At 34.4% G+C, this 24440-nt stretch overlaps 1 protein-coding gene across 1 annotated transcript in view; it reads left to right on the top strand.

The window, feature by feature from the left end:
- Positions 1–2025: 2025 nt before the first annotated feature.
- Positions 2026–24440, top strand: part of myo9ab (myosin IXAb) — a 123919-nt gene continuing 101504 nt past the window's right edge. Inside the window, exon 1 of the mRNA XM_016248860.1 lies at positions 2026–2193. Within this exon, the coding sequence (XP_016104346.1) occupies positions 2036–2193 (158 nt within the window). The 5' untranslated portion in view covers positions 2026–2035. The remainder of the gene's footprint in view (positions 2194–24440) is intronic.

Raw genomic sequence — 24440 nt, 5'->3', positions numbered from 1 at the left:
GAACTGTACTTAAACTATTTGTTGATGAATTAATGTACATTTTTAAATCTATCTATAACTTTTACATTGTTAAATTGAGTTGCTGTGTGTTTGCATGACATTAAATGTTTATGCTTTTTTTATTGCAATGATGGCATGTTAAAACTTATGTGTAAATTATTCAATATCCTGAAGCATGTTTCTCTGAAATTTTATCTTCAAGAGTAACTTTATTTAAACTGTTTGTTGATGATATAATGTGCACTTTTAAAATTAAACAACTGCATGTTGCATGAAGCTACATAAACCAATGCATAAAGTTTTATTTTCTAACATATTATCTCAGACACTGAGATTAAAAAATAACACTGCGTTCCTCAGAGATCTGAATGATCATCCGAAAAAAACAAACAGCAAAATATTTGCAAACAGACATTTCACATCACTTCTCCTTTCAAAATGTGTTTTTTAAAGCACCCCGGGCTAAAATAACCCAGAACCATTGAGGACGTTGTGCTGTCCAAATAAAATACAGTCATGTTGTTTTGCTCTGTCGGCCCCCCATAAACCCTGACCCGTCCCCCAATCGTCCATCTGGTTTCTTTAAAACACTCCGAGCTAATGACGGTTTTCCTAGAGATCCTGTCAGTTCAGAGCCTCTCGTCGTCCGTCTGATTGCACGGCAGGGGCCTCACTTTGGGTCCAGGAATTCAGACTCCTCGGGGCCACGGGGCCCGTCTAACAAACATGCTCGGCTGCTCATCACATCCACGGATTCCCATCACTGGACACAACACATGTGAGTGTTTCCTAGTGTCCCAGAGAGAGAGAGAGACTGAATAATAAAAGAATGATAGAAGTATATATTGAAAGAGTGATAGATAGATAGATAGATAGATAGAAAGACTGATAGAGAGACAATGATATACTGAAAGAGTGATAGATAGAGAGAAAGACTGATAGAGAGACAATGATATATTGAAAGAGTGATAGATAGATAGATAGATAGATAGACAGATAGATAGATAGACAGATAGATAGAAAGACTGAGAGAGACAATGATATACTGAAAGAGTGATAGATAGATAGATAGAATGATAGAGAGACAATGATATATTGAAAGAGTGACAGATAGAGAGATAGATAGATAGAATGATAGAGAGACAATGATATATTGAAAGAGTGATAGACAGATAGATAGATAGATAGATAGATAGATAGAATGAGTGATAGAGAGACAATGATATACTGAAAGAGTGATAGATAGATAGATAGACATAGATAGACATATAGATAGACAGATAGATAGATAGATAGAAAGACTGATAGAGAGACAATGATATACTGAAAGAGTGATAGATAGATAGATAGATAGAAAGAGTGATAGAGAGACAATGATATATTGAAAGAGTGATAGAGAGATAGACAGACAGACAGACAGAAAGAGACGGACAGACAGAAAGAGACAGACAGACAGACAGACGGATAGATAGACAGACAGAAAGAGACGGACAGACAGAAAGACAGACAGAAAGAGACAGACAGACAGACAGACAGACAGACAGACAGACAGACAGACAGACAGACAGATGATGTATTCAGGCGCACAGGTGTGTGAAGCTGCAGCAGCAGCCCGTCTCTCTGTGGTTCAGACTCTAATGAGTTTAATCTGAGGCGAGCGTCCCGCTGCTCACTCCTCTAAGGGACGGGGGCCCCGCACTCACATAACGCTTTAATTATAGGGCCTCTGTAATCAGCCGCTAATGGGCCAAATCCTATTATGAGAGAGGAGGAGCGGAGACCTGCTGCTGCTCACAACACAGATGAACACACCTGAGACACCGCAGAAAGAGACGGACAGACAGACAGAAAGAGACAGACAGAAAGACAGACAGACAGACAGAAAGACAGATAGATAGACAGACAGACAGACAGATAGATAGATAGATAGATAGATAGCTAAACACATGATCTGACTGACACTCGCGCGCGCTCCCGCCCCTCACTGCGCGTTCACAGTGATTATCGGACACAGCGGCGCGCTTCCCTGACATTAATGACCGCGCGCACGTCTCTCCTCGCGTTAAACGACAACGGGAGCCTTCAAGCGGATTTACGAGCGAAACCACAGTTGATTTCTGCGTTCGCGGACGGAGCTGCGCCGGGGACATGCAGAGACACGGAGGCGAGCGTCAGCAGCGATAAAACGCGCAGGTAAGACGCGCTTGACGCAGAGATGCGGTGCGCTTTCGATGCGGTTCCGCTGGGTTTGTCTTTGTTCAGCGGCTCTCTGTGGATCAGCTCAGGCTGGATCTGGGTTTCACGACTGTCCTGCTCCAGATTCTTGGGTTTGTCTTTGTTTAATTAACGTCAGATATATGAATCTCTCCGGTGCATTCATATGATCGATGCAATCCTACAGCAACACAAAATGCGCTTTGCATGCATGCAGTGCCTCTTACCAATGAGTGCAACATCATGCGTGAATGCAGTGCATATGAATGTCAGTCAAAATAACAGCGGTAGACATACTCAGTAAGCTCAAAACCTTGTGAGCTGTCTACGTTGACAGCGTTCTGGCAATCATATGCTCACTGGAGCTATTTATTTAAATATTTAGTCAATCCTAGTGCACCAATACAGGAGATGAACGCAAGTAGACTATTGCATGAGTCTTTTATATGCTGTGCTGTACATTAATGTGAATGTCAGTCTTTTAAATGCATGCCTGTGTCTCAAAACTGAGTATATTGTCTATGCAGACATCATTTTTTATGTTCAAACCTAGTGAGCTGCCTGTCTAGAAATCATTTTGGACCTAATGGTATCAGAATCTAGTAGACTGTTTACCTAGACAGCATTTATATGGGCATTATAGGCCTGCAATCTAGTGAGCTTTCTACCTAAAGTCAATTTTGGGCATCATAGCCTCTCAACCTAGTGAGCTGCCTATCTAGAAATCATTTTTAGACCTCATAGTATCAACATCTAATGCGCTGTTTACCTAGACAGCACTCTTAAACTTTATTGTGTTTTCTACCTAGACAACCTTTTTGGGCATCACGGTTTCAAAACCTAGTGAGCTGCCTATCTAGACATCATTTTTAGACCTTATAGTATCAAAACACTGGACAGTTCAGCTAGACAAACTTCTTGGACAACATTTTGAGAATTGTAGTCTCAAAACCTAGTAAGCTGCCTACATAGACAGCAGCATATAGTCTCAAAACCTAGTGAGCTACCTACTGTATCTAGACATCAATTTAAGGTCTTGTAGTATCAAAATCTATAGTGTGCTGTTTACCTAGACAGCGCTTATGGGTATCATACTCTTAAAATGTAGTGAGCTTTCTAACAAGAAGCCATTATTGGCCATCATAGTCTCAAAATCTATTTATTGAGCTGCCTGCCTTGACGGCATTATAAGCATCATAGTCTCAACACCTAGTGAGCTGCCTTTCAAGACATCATTTTTGGATCTCATAACATTTAGTCAGCTGTATACCTAGGCAACATTTGCGGGCATAAAAATCTATTGAGCTGCCTAGACAGTATTTTGGCCCTCATACAGTAGTCTCAAAACTAGTGGTCGACCGATATTGGTTTTTTGACAGCCGATGCCGATATAATTGTATTTCTTTTAATTAATATTTAAGAAATTTGAAATCATTTGAAAATGGATTTAAAAATAAGTTTGTAAAATAAACATACTTGCACATTAGATGACAAAGTATTTTCCACAAATAAATATTTTTTATAATTTTATAATTAAAAAGGAAGTAAACTGTAACCAACAGAGCACTCCGTATTCTGGGAAGTTTGTGTGCATTGGGAATCATATTTTTTCAAATAAAGCCAAGGTAATACTCATAACACACATCATACATACAGCACACAGTGAAAATGACATGAATATGATAGTGGGCAAGTGCAGCATAATTTGAAATCACGAATTTATGTTTAAAGCATTCAATTTGCACGGACCGAAAGCGACGCAGAGAACACGCGATCATGCAGGTCACATGCACACTTCACAAGATCTCACAACTGGATTCGAGGTTTGTGAAATAAAAGTTTCATTAGCCATTCAAAGATTTGTTTAAATTATGTAAATGAGTATTTGCTGACGGCAAACGAGAAAGTATTTTAATGTTTGCCTTTCTATTACTAATAATATAAAAGCAATCGTTATAATACTTTTTGTATACATTTTAATTTCTTTTTTTAACAATTCTATCAGATTATTAGACCGACTTCTATCCGTATTAGACAGAACTGAACGATGACAGCGAACAAGAGGGAGAATGTGAGCACTGTGTGCTCATGCACTGCCGCACTCAGCGTCGTCAAAATAAAAGTCCGGCGCGCCGTCAAAATACGAACGCATCGACCAAACAGAAAAACTTATCGGCCGATGCCGATATTTGAAAAATGCCAAATATCGGCCGATATATCGGTCGACCACTACTCAAAACCTAGTGAACTGCCTAGCTAGCTAAACATCTTTTTTGGACCTTGCAGCATCAAAATCTTTTAGACTTTTTACCTAGACAACAATTTTGGCCATCATAGTCTCAAAATCTAGTAATCTATATAGACATCATTTTTGGACCTTGTAGTACCTTGTAAGCTGCCTACCTAGGCAGCATTTTGAGAAACATATTTTCAAAACTAGTAAGCTACCTGCTGTATCTAGACATCAATTTTAGACCTTGTAGTACCTGCTGTTTACCTAGACAGCATTTGTGGGTATCATACTCTTGTAGCTTGCTTTCTACCTAGAAGCCATTATTGGCAATCATAGTCTCAAAACCTAGCAAGATGCCTACCTAGACAGCATTTTGAGCACCATAGTCTCAAAATTGAGTTGCCTTCCTAGACAGCATTTTTTGGACCTCGTAGTAAGAAAATGTAGTGGTCTGTTTACCTAGAAAACATTTTTTGGTCATTAAAATCTAGCCTACTTAGACAATATTTTCAGTATCATCATCTCAAAACCAAGTAAGCTGCCTATCTAGACATAAGTTTTGGACCTTGTAGTATCAAAATCTATTTGACTATTTACCTAGACAACAGTTTTGGCCATCATAGTCTCAAAATCTAGTAACCTAGACATCATTTGTGGACCTTGTAGTACCAAAACCTAATGAGCTGCCTACCTAGACGGTGTTTTTGGCATTATAGTCTCAAAACCTGGCTCTCTATCTAGACATAATTTTTCAACTTTGTAGTATCAAAATGTAGTGGTTTGTTTATCTAGACAACATTTTTGGGCATCGTGAGCTGCCTACCTAGACAGCATTTTGGGCATCATAGTCTCAAAACCAAGCTGCCTATCTAGACAGCATTTTTAGACCTTATAGTATCAAAATCTAGTGAGCTGCCTATCTAGACAACAGTTTTGGACCTCATAGTATAAAAATCTTGGTGCTGTTTACCTAGACAGCATTTATGGGTATCACACTCCTAAGATGTAGTGTGCTTTCTACCAAGAAGCCATTATTGGGTATCATAGTCTCAAACCCTAATAATTAGATTTTGATTTTGAGTTACCTTTCTAGACATCATTTTTGGACTTCATATTATGAAATTGTAGAAGTCTGTTTACCTAGACAGCATTTTTTGGCCATTAAAATCTAGCCTACCTAGACAATATTTTCAGTATCAGCATCTCAAAACCAAGTAAGCTGCCTCTAGACAACATTTTTGGTCATCGTGAGCTGCCTACCTAGACAGCATTTTGGGCATCATAGTCTCAAAACCAAACTGCCTATCTAGACATCATTTTTAGACCTCATAGTATCAAGATCTGTGTGCTGTTTTCCAAGACAGTATTTATGAGTCTTAAAACTTAGTAAGCTGTCTACCTGTAGAAGGCATTATTGGGCGTTATAGTCTGAAATCATAGCCTACTTACTACTTAGACAGCATTATAGGCAGCTGCCTTCATAGCGAGTTGCATTCATAAAGGGGTTTTGATCATCAAATGCTAAAAATGCTTTATATTCGCTGGTTCAGCAGTGCCATATTTGTTCATCTGTTTCCAGCGATCAAAGGGTGTTAGATCATGTCCACTAACTAGGGCTCATCTCGATAATTTGTCGTTATTGTGAGTGTGTGACGCTGCTAATGTCTAGGCTCAGGAAAACAGGAATATAATCCATTTTCATTGAGTTAAAGATCTTTAGGAGCCGCAGCGATGGGGTGTCAAGCTGTGAGCCCTTCATAGTTCAAATCCATTAAAGCCGATATGGATTATTGCGTTTCATAACGACGGGCTATGAATAGTGTCCTGCTTGTAAGGGGTTTTATTGCCTCGAATTTCACTAGAAATGCAAAGCATCGTGGGGAGCTCGCAGAACCGGTTTTATATGTGATTGTGATGGTTGACAAGTGAAGCCGTATATGAGCGTTTGTTTCCTCTAACACCTGTTCATTTTCTGTTATGAATTACCGACTGGTGATTATTTGTGTACATTTTAAAATTAGCATCCTAATGAGGGTATAATGGGGTAGGCAGCATCATCAAAATCTTTTTTTATGTTAACTGCAGAACAAGAATGACTTATAAATATGATTTAATGTTTTATATGATTATAATATATTTACTTTGTTTATTTTATATTACATTATTATTTATTATTATATTGTTATATTATACTATATCAAGTCACTGCAGAACATGGACTATAAATATATTTTATACTTTATACATTATATTTTATATTATTTTTATATTTTATATTATTAAATTATATTTACTTTGTTTATATATTTCTATATTACATTATTATATTGTTATATTATACTATATTATCAAGTCACTGCAGAACATGGACTATAAATATATTTAATATTTTATACATTATATTTTATATTATTTTTATATTTTATATTATATATTTACTTTGTTTATATATTTTTATATTAAATTATTATTTATTATTATATTGTTATTGTACTATATTATCAAGTCACTTCAGAACATGGACTATAAATATATTTAATATTTTATACATTATATTTTGTATTATTATTATATTATTTATTTTTATATATTACATTATATTTAAAATTGTAATATTTATGTTTTTATATTATATAGTTTTGTTATCAGACATATTGTATTATACTCTATTATAGAAATGCTTCCATAAGTAACACAAGCAAATACATTTTTTTAAAGATACTGCAGAACTATAAATACAAATTATATTTTGTATTTGTTTATTACATTTAAAGTTGCTTATATTATAGTTGTTTATGTATTTTTGTTTTATATATTGCAGTATATATTTATATGTATATATTACATAGTTTTGTTATCAAACAGATAAATATAGAAATATTTCCATAAATAACACAAGCAAATAAATTGTTTTAAATTGCAGAACAAGAATGACAAAAAATCTAAATGTAATATTTTATATTTGTATGTAATATTTTATATTATTTATATTTATGTTATATATATATATATATATAGCCTTGCCTTGGATTATGATTTGGATTATGATTCCAGTGTTGCCCGTTTGCAGATCTCGCGTCCTGATGAAAGCGTATATTTTTTCCTGCAATGCTTCATGGGAGATCTCCAGTTGTCGTGGATCAGTGAATGAAGCGTCTGACTGTGGGCCGCTAGTAAAATAAAAGTCCCGCCTCAAACACATCGGCCAAATAGAAAAACTTATCGGCCAATGCCGATATTTGAAAAATGGCAGATATCGGCCGATATATCGGTCAACCACTAGTTTGCACGGGACGATCTGAGGCGTATGAGGAGCTCCTGATGCTCTGACAAGGTCGCGTCTGTCTCTTCTCCATCACAGGAATCAGAGCAGAACATGTGAAGCATCTCTGCTGCACCTGAGCCTCCAGTGTTCTGCTCATATTCACTCACGCTGAGCTTTGACACGCTTTCCAGGAATCAGTGTGCTTTTCCCAAGCATCATGATGCAACCGACTGATGCTGCAGTAGACATGATAATGAGACCATATCATCAAAATCTTATATGGGTAAATTTATATTACATTAATGGTGTTAATACAACAGTATAGTTATTTTAGTGTTGGAATTAATTAATATATTGAATATATTACGTAATCATGTAGTAAGGCCTAGATAATCCCTTGAGGGAAGTGCTTCACAAATGAAATATATTTCATCTCATTTGATGATTTGATAAATTTAACAAACATGTCCAGGCCAGCTTTCACACAATAAAATTACATAGTAACAATTGTATTCATATATTTTTTTTTTAATTGTTAAAAATATTATTTATTAATTATTATATTATATAATATAATATATAAAAAAATATTTTTGCTAGAGATGCACCGATTGCGGTTTTCTTGGCCGATTCCGATTTCCGATTATTTTGTTAGTGTGATCTGCCGATACCGATTTTTGCCGATTCCGATTTTCTTCCTAAGAACTAGAATTGACAGCATATACAAACAAAAATCTACTTTTCTTCAACGCAAATATTTATTTTCATGAAAAAACACAAGTAAAAAGTCAGTAATAAAATAAGAACAAATAAAAAAATGGCAAACAACAGCACAAATAAATGCAGTAAAATAAAGAGAGCTATGAAACTAAGTTTTTCAGGTTAAGTAAGTTTTTATTCAGGTAAGAAATACTACAGAAATTAAAGTAATACAATTTTAATTAAATACAGATTAATGCTTACCATTAAAGTTATAAAACATATTCAGTCAAGAGCAGAAAGTGGTTTTCTTTGTCTTTTGTTCTTTGATTAATATGACAGACAGCAGCAGGTATATTGGACTGTGGTCCCTTTAAGAGTTTATCCACGGACCCAATATACTGTTACACAACATGCGTTCTCTTTCTCAACTATTTAACGTTCCAAAACTGACTGTGTTTAACTGGATACTCGCCAAAACGGGCATTTTGACATAATTTTGTATGTATTTGACCGTTTTAGCGCAGTTAGCCACTCATTTTGGTATTAGTGGCTCACAAGCTGTTTGAGACTGAGCGGATTGTGCGCTCCACTAATATAGATCAGTGGTGGTGCATGTGTGTTTGGTGTAAGCGCGAAACCTGCGGGAATGACTAAAATAATGTGCAATACAAGCACTATTTAACCGGAGCGAATGAGACGTGTGAGAGAGAGAAGGGGTCGTCGGAGAGAAGAGAGCGAGAATGCGTAGCTGATGTTATTGCCTGTGCCGCTGGTAACAAAACGGATCAGCTCGGAATCGGAAAGAAGTGAGACTGACCGGCCGATCACCGATCCGGGCCGATCATGAGGAAAATCGTCCGATTCCGATCCCTGGCCGATCGATTCATTTTAGCATGTTTAGCATCTCTAATTTTAGCATGTCTGGGTAATCAATAATCAAAATAGTATATTAATTAAAATTTTAAATAATAGTTGATTGTAATCCTGAAAAATAATTATTAATGGTAATAATAATTGGGCCTCTTTTAATAATTTAGATGTTTTTGAATAGCATTTTTTTTATTTTATTTTTTTTTATTTATAATACTTAATGAATTCTGAAAAATATATACATGAAAGATAATAAATATTATTAATTATATATATATATTAGGGCTGTCAATGTTAACCCATTAATGCATGTGATTAATTCAAAACCCTTAACGCGTTAAAATAAATATTAACGCAAAATATCAGGGCAAATTACAATTTCTATTCTAAAGCTTTTTTCCCGATTTGGCTTCTCTGTTTGCAGTCAGATCATTTTAAGCTGCTAAACTCCGGGAAAGTTTTCAGTCCAGTGATCCAGCAAGCGAATGCATTCAAGCAATCAGTCCAAAACCGAGCTGAAAACCAGAAGAAAACCAGGCTGATTACATCAGAGATGACGGAGAGGATAGATACTCGCGTTGCGTTTTCAGTGAATTATTCATTCCAGTGTGTTTCGCTTTTAAACACAAGCTCTGTGATTGTTTCTGAAGAGCGTTGCGCTGTGTGAAATACAGACTGAACGGTTGAATGCGATTAATCGTTTGACAGCACTAATATATATATATATATATATATATTAATTAATAATAAATGTAATGGTAATCCTGAATAATAATAATGTATTTATTTATTAGTAATAAATAATACTTATATAATGTAAAACTGTAAAACTAATTCTGAAAAAAATAAATGTATAAAATACAATATAAAAATATTAATTTTAACATTGTTTATTTAGTTATCATAATAATTAATAATTAAATAATGTAAAAGTAATTCTGAAAAAATAAATAATATTAAATATATTCAAATATATACAATATTATTAATTATTTTTTATTTTTAGGATGTTTATTTATTTGTTTGTTTTAGCATTATTTATCATGTAGTATTTATTTTAATTTAATCAATAATAAGACTTGTGTATATATATCAAATTAAAATAATTAATGATATAGTAATCCTTGAAAAGTAATTATTAATGATAATATTAATTGGAGCTCTTTTTGATAATTAAATGTTTTTGCAAAGCATTTTGCTTATCTTTTTAATAATGTAAAACTAATTCTGAAAAACATTAAATATGTAAAATACAATATATAAAAATATGAATTTTAACTTTTAATTTTTTTTATTTATGATAATTATTCATAAGTAATGTAAAAGCAATTCAGAAGATAAATTATATTAAATGTATTGTCTATGTATGGTGAAATGTGACGTTGAGAAGCGACATGTATTCAAGACTAACTCATGCGCAGTAAGCATAAACTCCGTATTGATAATGAAAAGACTCTGTATACCATGACAAAACCGTTCATCTCCTTCGTTAAGTGTTATTATTTGATTTAAAGCTAAACTAGTAGCTTCCAGCTTTGAGTGTGAGTGGATTGGTGTGACGTGTCTGGATGTGTTTAATTGTACGGGTGTCAGCAGTGGTTGGCGTGAGGATGATGAAGTCAGGATTGACAGTTCAAGCAGCTCACTGCAGCGTTAGCAAGATAAACGCTCAGGCCTTTAAACGGCTTGCCGAGGCTTCGAGTTAGCAATGTGTCATTAGGGTTTCTGATCCCACCACTAATTAAATAAAGAGGCTCATGGGAACAGGCCTGGGCTGAATCTGTGGACTCCTTTCACCTAGAAACCACCCGGAATTGTTCTAAATCCTAGTGAGCTCCCTATGTAGACAGCAGCGCAGGTAGCAGTCTCTGTAGGCAGCAGACGTTGGCTGGGGTTGGACCGTGGTTCTCTGTCCAGACGTCTTTCATTAACCTTGAGTCGCATGCTGCTTGAGTGCGACCCAGTTTCCTGAAAGCCTGATGAAATATACTCACGAATAGCATTTGATGTGGATTAAAGATGTTTAATCGTTATTTAAATCATAGTGATTGTTATTAGACTTTTGAATATCTACATGCAGAGCATATATTTATTATAAAAATGCTTGCATAAATAACAGCACAAGCAAATACATTTTTTTTTAAAGTTGCTGCAGAACAAGAATGACTAAATATATTCTAATTTATAATATAAAATTTTATATAATTTATATAAAATATATTTATATTATATATAATTTTATATTTATTTAATTTGTTTTATATATATATTACATATATTATTTTATGTATTATTTGTATTTTAAATTACATTTATATATTGCGTAGTCTTAGAATATTAGAGCATATTTTATTATACAGATACAGATGCAGAACAAGAATGACTATACATAAAATATTTTATGTTTGTATATTTTAATATTATTTATTTTATATTTAAATTTAGTTTGTTTATATATTTTATTATATTTGACCTTATTTTAAATTTATATATATATATTTAAATGTCTGATAACACAAGACTATGTGTAATAAATGTAATATGTGTTTAATTGTTATGTTATATGTACATTTTATATATTTTAAATTATATTAAATTGTGTGTACTGTGTATGTTTATGTATATATAAATACACACACATGCATGTATAAATTTCAGAAAAATATGGTATGTTCATATATTACATATATTTATATATAATATAAATTATATGAATATAAATATAGACATTTAAATACATGCAAATATTTTCAAAATTTATACTGTGTATATGTGTATTTATATATGCATAATAAATATACACAGTACACACACATATCAGATGCTCCGTCCGCCGGCTGAACGCTTGTGAACGGCCTGTTCCTGTGAAGCTGCAGGTGTTTTTCTCCCACAAACCACTTCACCATTGCATGCAAATGAGCGCGTGGAGGGGAAACAGAGAAGCGATGAGTGTGTGTTTTAACGTCTTCCCCGGGCAGGAAGCAACAGCATCAAACGCTTTCCGACTCCCGCATTTCTCCGTCCGTGATGTCGGGATCAAAGGCGGCGGAACAGAGAGACGTGTGATGCACAATTACACAACTATATCCTTTAAAGCCACTCCTCATTAACCTCCATTCACTCGCTCCGCTGTGAGACGCCTGTGCCTGCTCTTCATTACTGTACACGGCCTGCATGAAACAACACATGCACCGGCCGCCTCGTGTGTGTCTTTGCAGTCTGTCTGTCCTGTTTGAAGTGGATTAAAACGTGACGTTTAGATCATGTGTGGTCCAAGTCATTCGATAAGAGATCCAAACAGGAGAACAGATTCAAAAGAATTGTTTAGAGGAATCAAAATTCTGCTGTTTGTAGGTAAATACGCAGTGTAATGAGCTCGTTTGACCATGTTTTACCAAGGCCGATATATCGGCCGATATTTGACTTTTTTTTTTTAAATTATCGGCATCGGATAGTAATTTTCTGTTGTGCAGCACTTTGTTTGCAAAAAAGAAAATGTATTGTATTGTTTTTTTTTTTGTACAATAACTTTTATTGTTTTCACAAATAGAAGAAAAAAACTGAATACCCCCCACAACAACATACGAGAGACATATGCTTTACATACAATGTTAAATCAAATAAACATGTATCTTAGCATTCAATGACAGCATGTTAGTATTTCCAATTTAAACATCCTTTTTTACAAACTTGAGATATGTTCTGAGGGAGGCTACAAAAGTAAAAAAAAAAAAATTGAAATTCAGCCTCGTTTCCATTGCTAACGGCTCTAAGACGTTCTAACGGAAGAATCTCTGAAAGTCTCGTTGTACCATTGGTCCACTGTTGGGGGTTTATGTATTAAGTTTTTAAAGATTTCTTTTTAAAAGATTAAATCTTTAATGTTTTATGCCTTCATTTTTACCATCAGTTTTGCTAATAATCTGTGTTAAATCATAAATTCAGAAAAAATAAAACAGACAACACAGAATTCGGAAAAAATTAAACAATTTATTGTAAAATATAAATTCTTTATTAAATTGTTGTATTTCCAAGGCCGATATATCGGGCTGATATCGGCATCGGCCGGTTGTGCAGCATTTTGATTGCAAAAAAAAAAGGAATTGTTAATTTTTTTTATTACATTTTAAAAGATGAAGTACAGTAAATTATTAATGTTTTATGCCTTCATTTGATTACCATCATTTTTGCTAATAAATTGTTTAAAATGATAAATCCAGAAAGATTAAAACGGACAATTCAGAATTTCTGAAAAAAATTTGAACATTTTATTGTAAAAATAAATAAATAATAATAATTAAATTGTTTGATTTCCAAAGGCCGATATATCGGGCTGATATTTGGCATTTAAGTAATCGGCATCGGCCGGTTGTGCAGCACTTTGATTGCCAAAAAAATTTATTTATTTGATTTAAATTTTAAAAGATGAATTAAATTGTTAATGTTTTATGCCTTCATTTGATTACCGCTGTTTTTGATAATACATTTGTATTAAATCTTAAATAAAGAAAATTTAAAGCAGACAGCTCAGAATTTTTTGGGGAAAAAAAAACATTTTATTATATAAAAAATCATTAAAATGTTTTATTAATTCACTTGATTAGATATGCTTTTTGATGATTAAAATTTGATTAAACAATTAAAACAGAATCCAGAGAAATTTAAACTGACAGCATTAAATTTAAAATGTTTTTAAATTGTTTAGGTTTCATGATTTCAATTAATTAGACATGTTTTTTGATAACTAAAATTAAATGAAACCATTAAAACTAAATTAAAACTGATTTAAAACGAAAACAGAATTTGAGAAAAATAATTTTTTTTATAGGGTATATATAGATTTTATAGGGTACAGAATTTCATTTTTGTAACTTTTAATAAGTTGTTGCTCAATTGTATAAACGTCATGATTTCTATTAATTAGACATGCTTTTTGATTACTGAAATTAAATTTAACCACTAAAGCTGAGTCTAGAAAAAAATTTAAATGGGGAAAAATGGAAACGGAATTTGGGGGAATAAACTGAAATGGAATTTGGGAAAAATAAAACACATTTCATAAGGCCCTAGTCATTGCATACTGTGTATTGTTTGACGCTCTTCCGAACAGAAAGAGGCAATGTTCCGGAATGCTGCAGGCGGGTGGCTTCATCATCTTCTGCACAGATATGAAGTGACACATCATATGATACATGGTTGTAAAGGCCTCTATCCCAAGGCCAGCAGAACACATTCCCAGCGCTCCAGATCCTCACGAACACCCTTGACGGGTATAAAAATCTCCTCCCGCTGTATCACATGATCCCAGAACAGCATCACACACTCCTCCTGTGCTCGGAGCAGACGCTTTCACACCAACACACAGATCAGGCTGTCTGAGAAGTACTTGAGTACATATTGAGGTGCTTTAGTACGGCGGAGATCCCTTCCACTATAGGTCGACCTCTAATTACAAGGACCTCATTTGTGAGTTGTGGTGGTTCTTTGGAGTTTAATGTTATTGATGTTTAGTTTTCGGTTCTTCAGATCAGCGTTTTGGTTTCTTGGTTCTTTAAAGCACCAGAACATCAGCCTGAACTTAAACGTAAGATCTCTGAAACTCAACAGTAAAAATAACTGACATTACAGAGGTATTATTCTCAGGAGAAAAATCTAAGACACTGGAGATTTCAGCTAGTCTCCAATCCATCTGATCTCCATTTAAGCCTTGGAGAAACAATTTAGATATTAAAGAGTGTGATTTTTATTTCCTATATTCCTCTTCGTATAAGAAACCATCTTGAGTTGCTATATGGGGTTGTTTTTGGAGTTTAACGTTCTTGATGTTTCTTTGCAAGTTCTTCAGATCAGTGTTTTGGTTTCTTGGTTCTTTAAAGCACCTGAAAACCACTGCGTTTTCACGTGTTGAGATCTCTGACTTTTGGTAAAGTTTAGATGGCTTCCAAAACTCCGCAGTGGCTCAGTTTACTTTACTAGGGTGTTTTCCTCAAGAGAAGCAGCTAAGAAGCAGGAGGCTTCAGCAAGTCTCCATTTTCTCTCCATTTAATCTCATTGATTTCTAGGAGAGATCTCATTTTGAGACTTTTATTTTCTATGAGTTCGGTTTGCTCCTTGTCTTATCAGGAACCATTTTCTCAAGATGTGTTTTCTTGGAGTTTAATGTTCTTGATGTTTCATTGTATGGTTCATAACATTCTTCCTTTGGTTTCTTGTTAGAGCCTGACTGATTTATCGTTTGCCGATTTTATCGGCCGATATGAGCCTGTCGCAGATATATCTGCATCGCCGTATATGCCACAGATATGATTTGTTTTTGTGCAGAATATAACGCAGATAAAATGCTTGTAAATGGTGTAATTACTTAGTTTGTCCAGCAGAGCGCACTCCATTGTTTGCTGCTGAAGCGACCCCAATAACGTGATATTTAGCCCCTGAAATGCGAATTGTACTAGGGTAACACAGCCACAAATGCATGTGTTTTGGCTGTGTTACCCTAGTACAATAGTCATTTCAGGGGCTAAATATCACGTTATTGGGGTCGCTTCAGCAGCAAACAATGGAGTGCGCTCTGCTGGACAAACTAAGTAATTACACCATTTACAAGCATTTTATCTGCGTTATATTCTGCACAAAAACAAATCATATCTGTGGCATATACGGCCTAGGGTAACACAGCCAAAACACATGCATTTTACCCCCCCTGAACGGAGCAATTGGGCGGGTTTTGTTGCAGAAACCTGGCAACCCTGAGTGACACCAGCCAAACCATTCACTTCAGTAAAGAGATCTCTTGTTCAGGCCACGGCAGACAAGCAGTCAAGCATGGTCTTAACGGTAAGCTGCTAACTAGTTTGTGAAATGAATAACTTACTGTAAAGTTAATAAACAATGACCACATAAGTTTCCTTTATCAGTATATGTCCAATATAATGATTTAACGCTACGTTGTCACCTTGTTGGTGAGATGCAATGCTATAAAGTAAATAAACAATGTTCCCGTCTTTTACTCTCACAATGAGCTTATCATACTCGTTTGCTACATTAGTTGTGCCCTATGATTTCCGCGATACAGAAAACGCGGACGGAATCGCGGAATCCAGTCATAAAAATGGAATTTACTGTATAACGCAAAATTTAATGGAATTTGTTTGTATATATTTTATATATATATATATATATATATATATACTGTATTCTATATACAGTACTAGTCAAAAGTTTGGACAAACGAATGGGAAGTGCTTCCAAAATTTTAACTGGTACTGTACTATAATATCTATAATATACACATTAAGAATATCGGCCGATATATATCAATATCAGACTTTTTACTCCCTAATATCGGTATCGGCATCGGCCCCCGAAAACCCATATCGGTCGGGCTCTATTTCTTATTTTCTAAAATGCCAAAGCATCAAGCTGTAAAGCCAGTTGTGGTTCTAACTGGAGCCTTTATTTCATGTGGATGTTTTCAGATGGTGGTTTTCTCTCGTGCAGATGATGAAAATCCAGATCAGTGGATTTTGATTGACGGTTGATTATAGCTGGTGAAGAACACGGACGCTGAGCAGAAAATTACAGTCTGAGAGCCATTCGGCTAAGTGGATTTCAGTCGGGATGATGTGAGGATTGTGTGTGTGTTCACGCATGAGACCATGAGCGTACGGCTCGCTGTTTCTGGAATATTGTAGATTAATTTGGAAGTATGTCTGGCGTTTGGATGAGATGATGATGATGTTGTTAGAGGAGGATTTGTGTTACTACTGGAGGTCAGTTGTGTTTGTACAGGAAGTTTTTACTGTATTGGGTTGAATAAGGTTTACTTTGCATTTCGTAAAGTTGAGTTCCTTCCTGTTATTGTGAATCAGAAAGAGCAGAGATTGATGATTTTTACACTTGATGTGTTGTTTCAGAATAGTTCATCTAAAAATGATCATTCTGTCATCATTTACTGTTGTTCCCAAACCATATATTCTATTTTTTCTTTTATCGTAAGATTTCAGAATACTTAGAATTAAGTAAGGGAGTTGTTGGTTTTAAAACCACCAGCGTTAATTTTATTTTATTTTATTACACTGTAAAAAAAATTGAAGTTGTAAATAAAACAAAGATTATTAGAAACATTTTATAAGAAAGTACTTTTCCAATTTTTCTACTCAATTTCAGTTTTAATTCAGTATGTTATTTGCTTTAATTAATTGTGAAATTTACTAGCATTTTCTGAATGAAACTTGTTTCTTCCACAATTTTATAGTATTTATTAATATTTTGAATTCTTTTATATTTCAGTACATATTTTTACTATAATTAAATTTTTAGTAATTTCAATGTGATTGTCATTTCTATTAGGCTATTAAGCTTTAATTTATTTCAGTTTTAGTTCAGTAACTTTAGTACTTCACGTTAAACTTATTTTATTTCAGTTAGTTGCCAAGGCAACATTTCTATATTTTTTCAAATATTTTTTTCTATATTTTTCTAATCTAATATTCATATTTTATTTAGTTTCAGCTTTATTTCAATTAACAAAACTACACTGAAAACAGTAACAACACTGAGAACAGCATAAATGTAAAATTATGAAAGAATGTCATATTTTGTTCCTTTAAAAGCTCTTATTTCCTGAATTTGATGCAGAATTCATTATATTAATCAGTAATCAGTATGCAAATCCATTTTAGATGGCTGTTATTTGACCCTCACTGTTGAACTGAATAATCATCTAAATGGTGTGTGTGTGTGTGTGTGTGTGTGTGTGTGTGTGTGTTTGTTTGTGTGTGTGTGTGTGTTTGTGTGTTTTTGTTTGTGTGTGTGTGTGTGTTTGTGTGTTTCCTCGTGAGATTTCACCCTAAGTGGCCCGTCATGCCCTGGGCCAAATCCTCACTAAATGCAGATGTTTGTGCTAATGGTTATTACTAAAACTGAAGTAGAAATAAATGAAAGCTACATGGAAACATTTACAGTAAAAATTATGAAAGCACAAAACAAAATTACTAAAACTTGAACTAAAATTAAAACACAATGTAAATAAACAAATTAAAATTACTATACTATAGTAGGCCTGGGCGATAAAACGGTATCGATATTTATCGACGGTACCCCTTCTTCGATAACGCTAGAAAAAATGTTCGATATAGCGCACGATATAGGCACGTGCTCTGAGTGACGCAGACAGCACACACAAACACGAACATGAATGCTGTGCCTGCCTGTGTTGCGGAGATTGTGAATAAAGTATGAATATTAGTCGAATTTAAAATAAACATTTGCATTTGAATGTTAGGTGTGCATCCGGGAGCGTCATGCGGTGAGTAATGTAAGTGACGTTGTTGCATTTTTGTTAGTCTTGCCCACAAGACGCGCCGCTGCTGCGTTATTCATTCAAAATATTATAGAAATATAGAAGCTCAATGCAGAGAAGATCTTGATTAGGTTAAAACCGAAATCAAGCCGTTCACACAGATGCATGTTCAGCGCATTTTTAGACGGACAAATATGACTGCTGCACTCGCGTCTCGCACAAGAGATGTAGCCATGCAAAGTTAAACCAGTTTAAACTTTTAGAAAACGCGTCGCAAATTTTTTGAGGTTTATTCCTTTTCACTGCGTCTCTTATGTTTTAATGCAATCTGCGTGATGGGCGATTCGGCTCTTTGTATTAAGCAATGCATGAATACATGATGCTGTTTTGTTCATAATTGTTTATGCAATTTACGAAATTATATTTGATATTTATGAGTTAATTTAGACATAATGCACGTTTTTTTATAGAGTTACTTTACTTCCTTGCTTTGACAATTTAAATGCACTGCATTATTTTGCTCATTGTGCCCTCCTGTGGCCTCGGGAGACAAGACAAAATAATATTTAAACAAAAAATATTTGTTGTTTGTCTCAATAAATTGGGTTAATTTAAAAATACAGTGGTTAAATTAAAAAATTATAAAAAAGTCAATAATTATCGATACCGAACGATATGAAACATTATATCGTTGATACATTTTTTAGCTATATCGCCCAGCCCTACCTTCTTTCTTTGCGTGAACATTTGGGCGGCGTTATGCAAATCTTCCCACATAGTGATGTAGACATGTGGGGGCGTGTTAGAACGAGCCGTTTTAGGTAGGCGTGGTTAACTCTTAACTTTTATAAAGAATATCTCTTTGGATTTGAGACTTTAGTCTTTGCTACTTTACAGATCTTCTTTATGCACCAAGAGCTTGTAACACTCCAAAGAGAAAGGAACAATTGAAATCGCATCATATGACCCCTTTAAACTGAAATGAAATGAATAAATAATAATAATATAAAACTAATTTAAAATATGTAGGTGTAACAGTATGTAATAGTTAACTAACCCAGTTTTGTGAGTGGACTGAACCAGACTCGTCTCGTCTCGGTGGATCGGCTCAGGTCAGCTCACAATGTGTGTTTTCAGCAGCACGTGTGCATCTTCACAGCCGCAGGGGCTGCTGGGATTGTTCATAGGTGTCATGTGTGCGTCTGTACAGTAGATCAGCTGATTCTGTGCGGTGAAGGTCACTGTGTATCCTTGCTTTATGCAAGTGTTTTGATTTCTTAATGCGCTCCAAAAGAGTTCATTGTTAGACGTGACCTACTAAATTTGAAATATTACTGATGTTTTGTGAAGTCAAGCATCACGGTTACCATTTCTCATGTGGACCGTTAATGATATTTATGAGTGTCGTTATGGAGAAGCGTTTAGCTTGAGCTGTTGGAGGATGGATGATTGTGATCGGGGTTTTTAGACAGAAGTGAAACTCTTCGGAGGATGTGAGGCTGTTTCTCCTTCTCCTTCTGGGAAGATGAGCTAGCATGATTTCAGAAGGTCAAGGGAAGACATTGAGTTTGGACACAATCAACCTTTTCTTCTTTTTAAAAGTCTTGTGTGCAGTCAACCTATACAGCATGTTTAAAATGAATATATAGAATGATACGTACATGGTAGCAATGAAAAAATTATTCTTATAGAATTTAAATATCAATTCTTAGGCTTAATTATTTCTTCCAAAAATAAACAAACAATAAATAAATACTAAATGTAAAAAAATTAAATCTAAGAAATTTATATATTTATTTTTTTAAAAACATTTAAATACCTAAGTAATAAATAATCTAACATATATAAATAATAAATAATCTAAATAAATATGTAAATAATTAATTGTATATAAGCTGTTATATAATTATATACTCAACTGTTTTAAATATTGATAATAATAAAAAAAATTAAATTCTTGAGCAGCAAAGGATCATGTGACACTGAAGACTGGAGTAATTTATGTTTAGAAGAATGCATTTTTTTGTTTAGTTTTGTTTATTGGTTTGTTATGGTTATGATGAAGTGTTGTCTGTTTTGTTTTGTTAATGTTTTTGTTCTACTGTATTAATCAGACTTTATTTTTGGTGCAGATTCTTCTGTCACTTGGTTGAAACTCATCAAATTGGGCAGATTTCAACATGCGCTGGTTGAGTCCTCAAAAAAAAACAATGAGCAAAACTACACGAGACCACGTTAAAGCAGACGTTAAACATGTTCTGTGTGCTGCGGAGAGAGAGAAGTGATAGAAACTGAGAAATCAAACACTCAGACACACACACACTCTCGCTCTCTCTCTCTCTCTCTCTCTCACACATACACACACTCTCACACACACTCTCACACTCTCTCACTCACTCACTCACTCACTCACTCACTCACTCACTCACTCACTCAAAATATTTATGGATTTACAGAATTGTCAGATTTTGATGTTCGTAGTGTTTAATATTGTTGTGCTGCTTCAGTTCAAGTCCTGGTCTGGTTTTCAGGAGGGTTTGCTGTCGGCTCAGAGTTCAGAATCAGGTTTGGCCGCATTCCTCGTATTTCTGTCCAGTGAGAGATGCTTAGCTTTGACCCTTTAATTGATGATATCAGTGCAGGACAGTAGATTGATGAATCTCATGAAATCGGTGATTTCACAACATTAATAGAAATAAAAATATATTAAAGATTTATTCATTCATTCATTCGTATTGATATTTTATTTATTTTATTTATGCATTATTAACTTATTTACTTATATAATTCTTATGTTTTAGTTTATTTATTTGCTTATGTATTTTTATTTATATTTTATATTCACTTTATGTATATCTGTATGTTTATATTTTTATTTGCATATGTAAATTTTTTTCTATTTTTGTCTTTGTATTTTTTTATTTTATCTATGTATTTATTTACTTATTCATTTTATATAATATATATATTTTTGTTTATATTTATATTTGTATTTATTTTATTTTATTCTGTTTATTTACTTATTTATTTTATATTTATTATATACATTTATCTACTTAGTAATTTGTGCTTATTTTATATTTATTTTCTTTAAAAAAAAATTTTTTTTTATTTGGTTATTTACTTATTTTTGGTTAGATTTGTATTTATATTTATTTTATTCTGTTTATTTATTTACTTATTTATTTTATATATATTTATTTGCTTATATATTTCATGTGACTTGATTTAGTTTGATCCAGACGACAGCGGATCTCTTTCTCTGGTGTTTTCATCCAAACACAAGCCGCTGTGTGGCTTTCCGTTTGACTTCATTCAGAGCGAGAGCGATTCCTCTGTAAGCGAGTGCAGTTGGACATTCGGTCTGCAGGCTGCTGTCAGAGTTCATCTCTCAAACATGATTTCAGAGTGCTTTATTCCTGCCAGTCAGCTGAAGTGTAGATCTACCGAATCTCTCTGTCTGTCTGAGGTCTCTGTTTGGACTCTTTCTGACTGTGCATGAGAACGTTAATTCTCTTAATAACTGTGCAAGCTTGGCATTGTAGGGGGAAAAATAGTATTTAATCTCACATTTATTTAGACCATAAGAGTGATTCTACTGCATGCATGTCTAGGTCAAATAAAAAAAATTATTATTATTATTTTTATATATATAAAATAAATGATAAAATAACATATAACATAACATAAAACGAAACAAAATAAAGTAATTATTTTTGTTGCATAGCATTGAGAATTTTGCAATATATTAAAATATTGCATAAAATATAATTTAATATTACAAAAATCATAATGGTCATGACTTAATTTTTTTACTTCTTATTTAGAGGTTAACTGTGACCTGCACATGCTCTGTACGTCGCTTGTTTTTAACAGCAGCACATACAGCGAGAGCTTTTTCCTCTGAGGTGGAGATGTAGATGATATATTTAATATTTGATTTGTGTCACGTGTGATATTTCTCTAATTCCTTCCTCTTCAGCGTGAACGTTTCACTTCTCCACTTCTCTAACGGTCAGATAAACTTTCACCTCCAGCGTTTCCTCTGCAAATCCACCCACTTCTGTTTCTGTTTACACGGTATACTTTAGAGCTCACAAGCGTTAGATTTTCATATCATTTATATGAATCATTTATATGCGTTGTCATTTTATATTAAAAATTGCTTCCAGTAACCAATGTAAAATGAAACTGCAGAAATGCATTTACTTTTCTGGAGCGAGTTACTATGTGGTTGCTAAAATGTATTTTATTTATTTATGTGGTTTTATTTATTTATCTAAAACCTGGTAATACCTGCTTAGTCAGCATCTTTTTCATTGCATGCAGATAGCCCAGAATGCATTGCGCTGCAGTGGTGCGTGTCTTCTAACTCTAATTGGCACAAAGGGAGATGATTTGTTCCTGTATTAGCAGCCGTGTCAAACCAGCTAAAATAGAACAAGCTCTGTCATAATTAGAGCCGCTTCATGCATGAACCACGAGCACGAATAATGAACGTATGAATTACAGATTAATCTGAAGCCCTGCGTTTCTGTCTGGAGCTGCTCTGAGCTCATTACTGAATTATTGAACGGCTTCTTTCCTTTTGTCTGATCGATGTTTGATGATGTCTGAGCGTTGCATTAGTTTATGCTGATGTCATTGATTCATTTGTTTGTGCTGCTGTTGCTTTACTGTACATTTCATTTATGCATGTAGTGTTCATGAAAACATAGTGTATTTATTTATTATTTGTTAGTTTTTGTAAGAGTCAAGAATCGTGTATTTATTAATAAATATTCGATATAATTATATATACATTAAATATTTTGTTATATATATATAGTATTTATTAAATTATTAAAGCATGTCGTATTAATTAAAAAAGCAATTTATTTATTTAAAGAGTGTTCATTTATTTTTCAAGATTTGAGATTTGATAATAAAATTAAAAATTATTATAATTATACATTATCTATTTTATGTTTTTATTTGTGCTGTCAAACGATTAATCGCGATTGATTAGTTGTTTGTGTACTGTGTATATTTATGTGTATATATCAATACACACACACACTCTCTCTCTCTCTCTCTCTCTCTCCCACACACACACACACACACACACACACACACTCTCTCTCTCTCACACACTCACTCTCTCTCACTCACACACACACTCTCTCTCTCTCTCTCACACTCTCTCTCACACACACACACACACGCTCTCTCTCTCACTCACACACACACACACACACTCTCTCTCTCTCACACACTCACTCTCTCTCACTCACACACACACTCTCTCTCTCTCTCTCACACTCTCTCTCACACACACACACACACGCTCTCTCTCTCACTCACACACACACACACACACTCTCTCTCTCTCACACACTCACTCTCTCTCACTCACACACACACTCTCTCTCTCTCTCTCACACTCTCTCTCACACACACACACACACGCTCTCTCTCTCACTCACACACACACACACACACTCTCTCTCTCTCACACACTCACTCTCTCTCACTCACACACACACTCTCTCTCTCTCTCTCACACTCTCTCTCACACACACACACACACGCTCTCTCTCTCACTCACACACACACACACACACTCTCTCTCTCTCACACACTCACTCTCTCTCACTCACACACACACTCTCTCTCTCTCTCACACACTCTCTCTCACTCACACACACACTCTCTCTCACTCACACACACACTCACTCTCTCACACACACACACACTCTCTCTCACTCACACACACGCACACACTCTCTCACATACACACACACACACTCTCTCTCACACACACACACACACACACACACACACACACACTCTCTCACACTCACACACACTCTCTC

This window comes from Sinocyclocheilus grahami, unplaced genomic scaffold (assembly GCF_001515645.1).
Source record: "Sinocyclocheilus grahami isolate Dianchi unplaced genomic scaffold, SAMN03320097.WGS_v1.1 scaffold895.1, whole genome shotgun sequence".
Taxonomy (NCBI): domain Eukaryota; kingdom Metazoa; phylum Chordata; class Actinopteri; order Cypriniformes; family Cyprinidae; genus Sinocyclocheilus; species Sinocyclocheilus grahami.
This window is presented reverse-complemented; position numbering and strand designations above follow the sequence as displayed.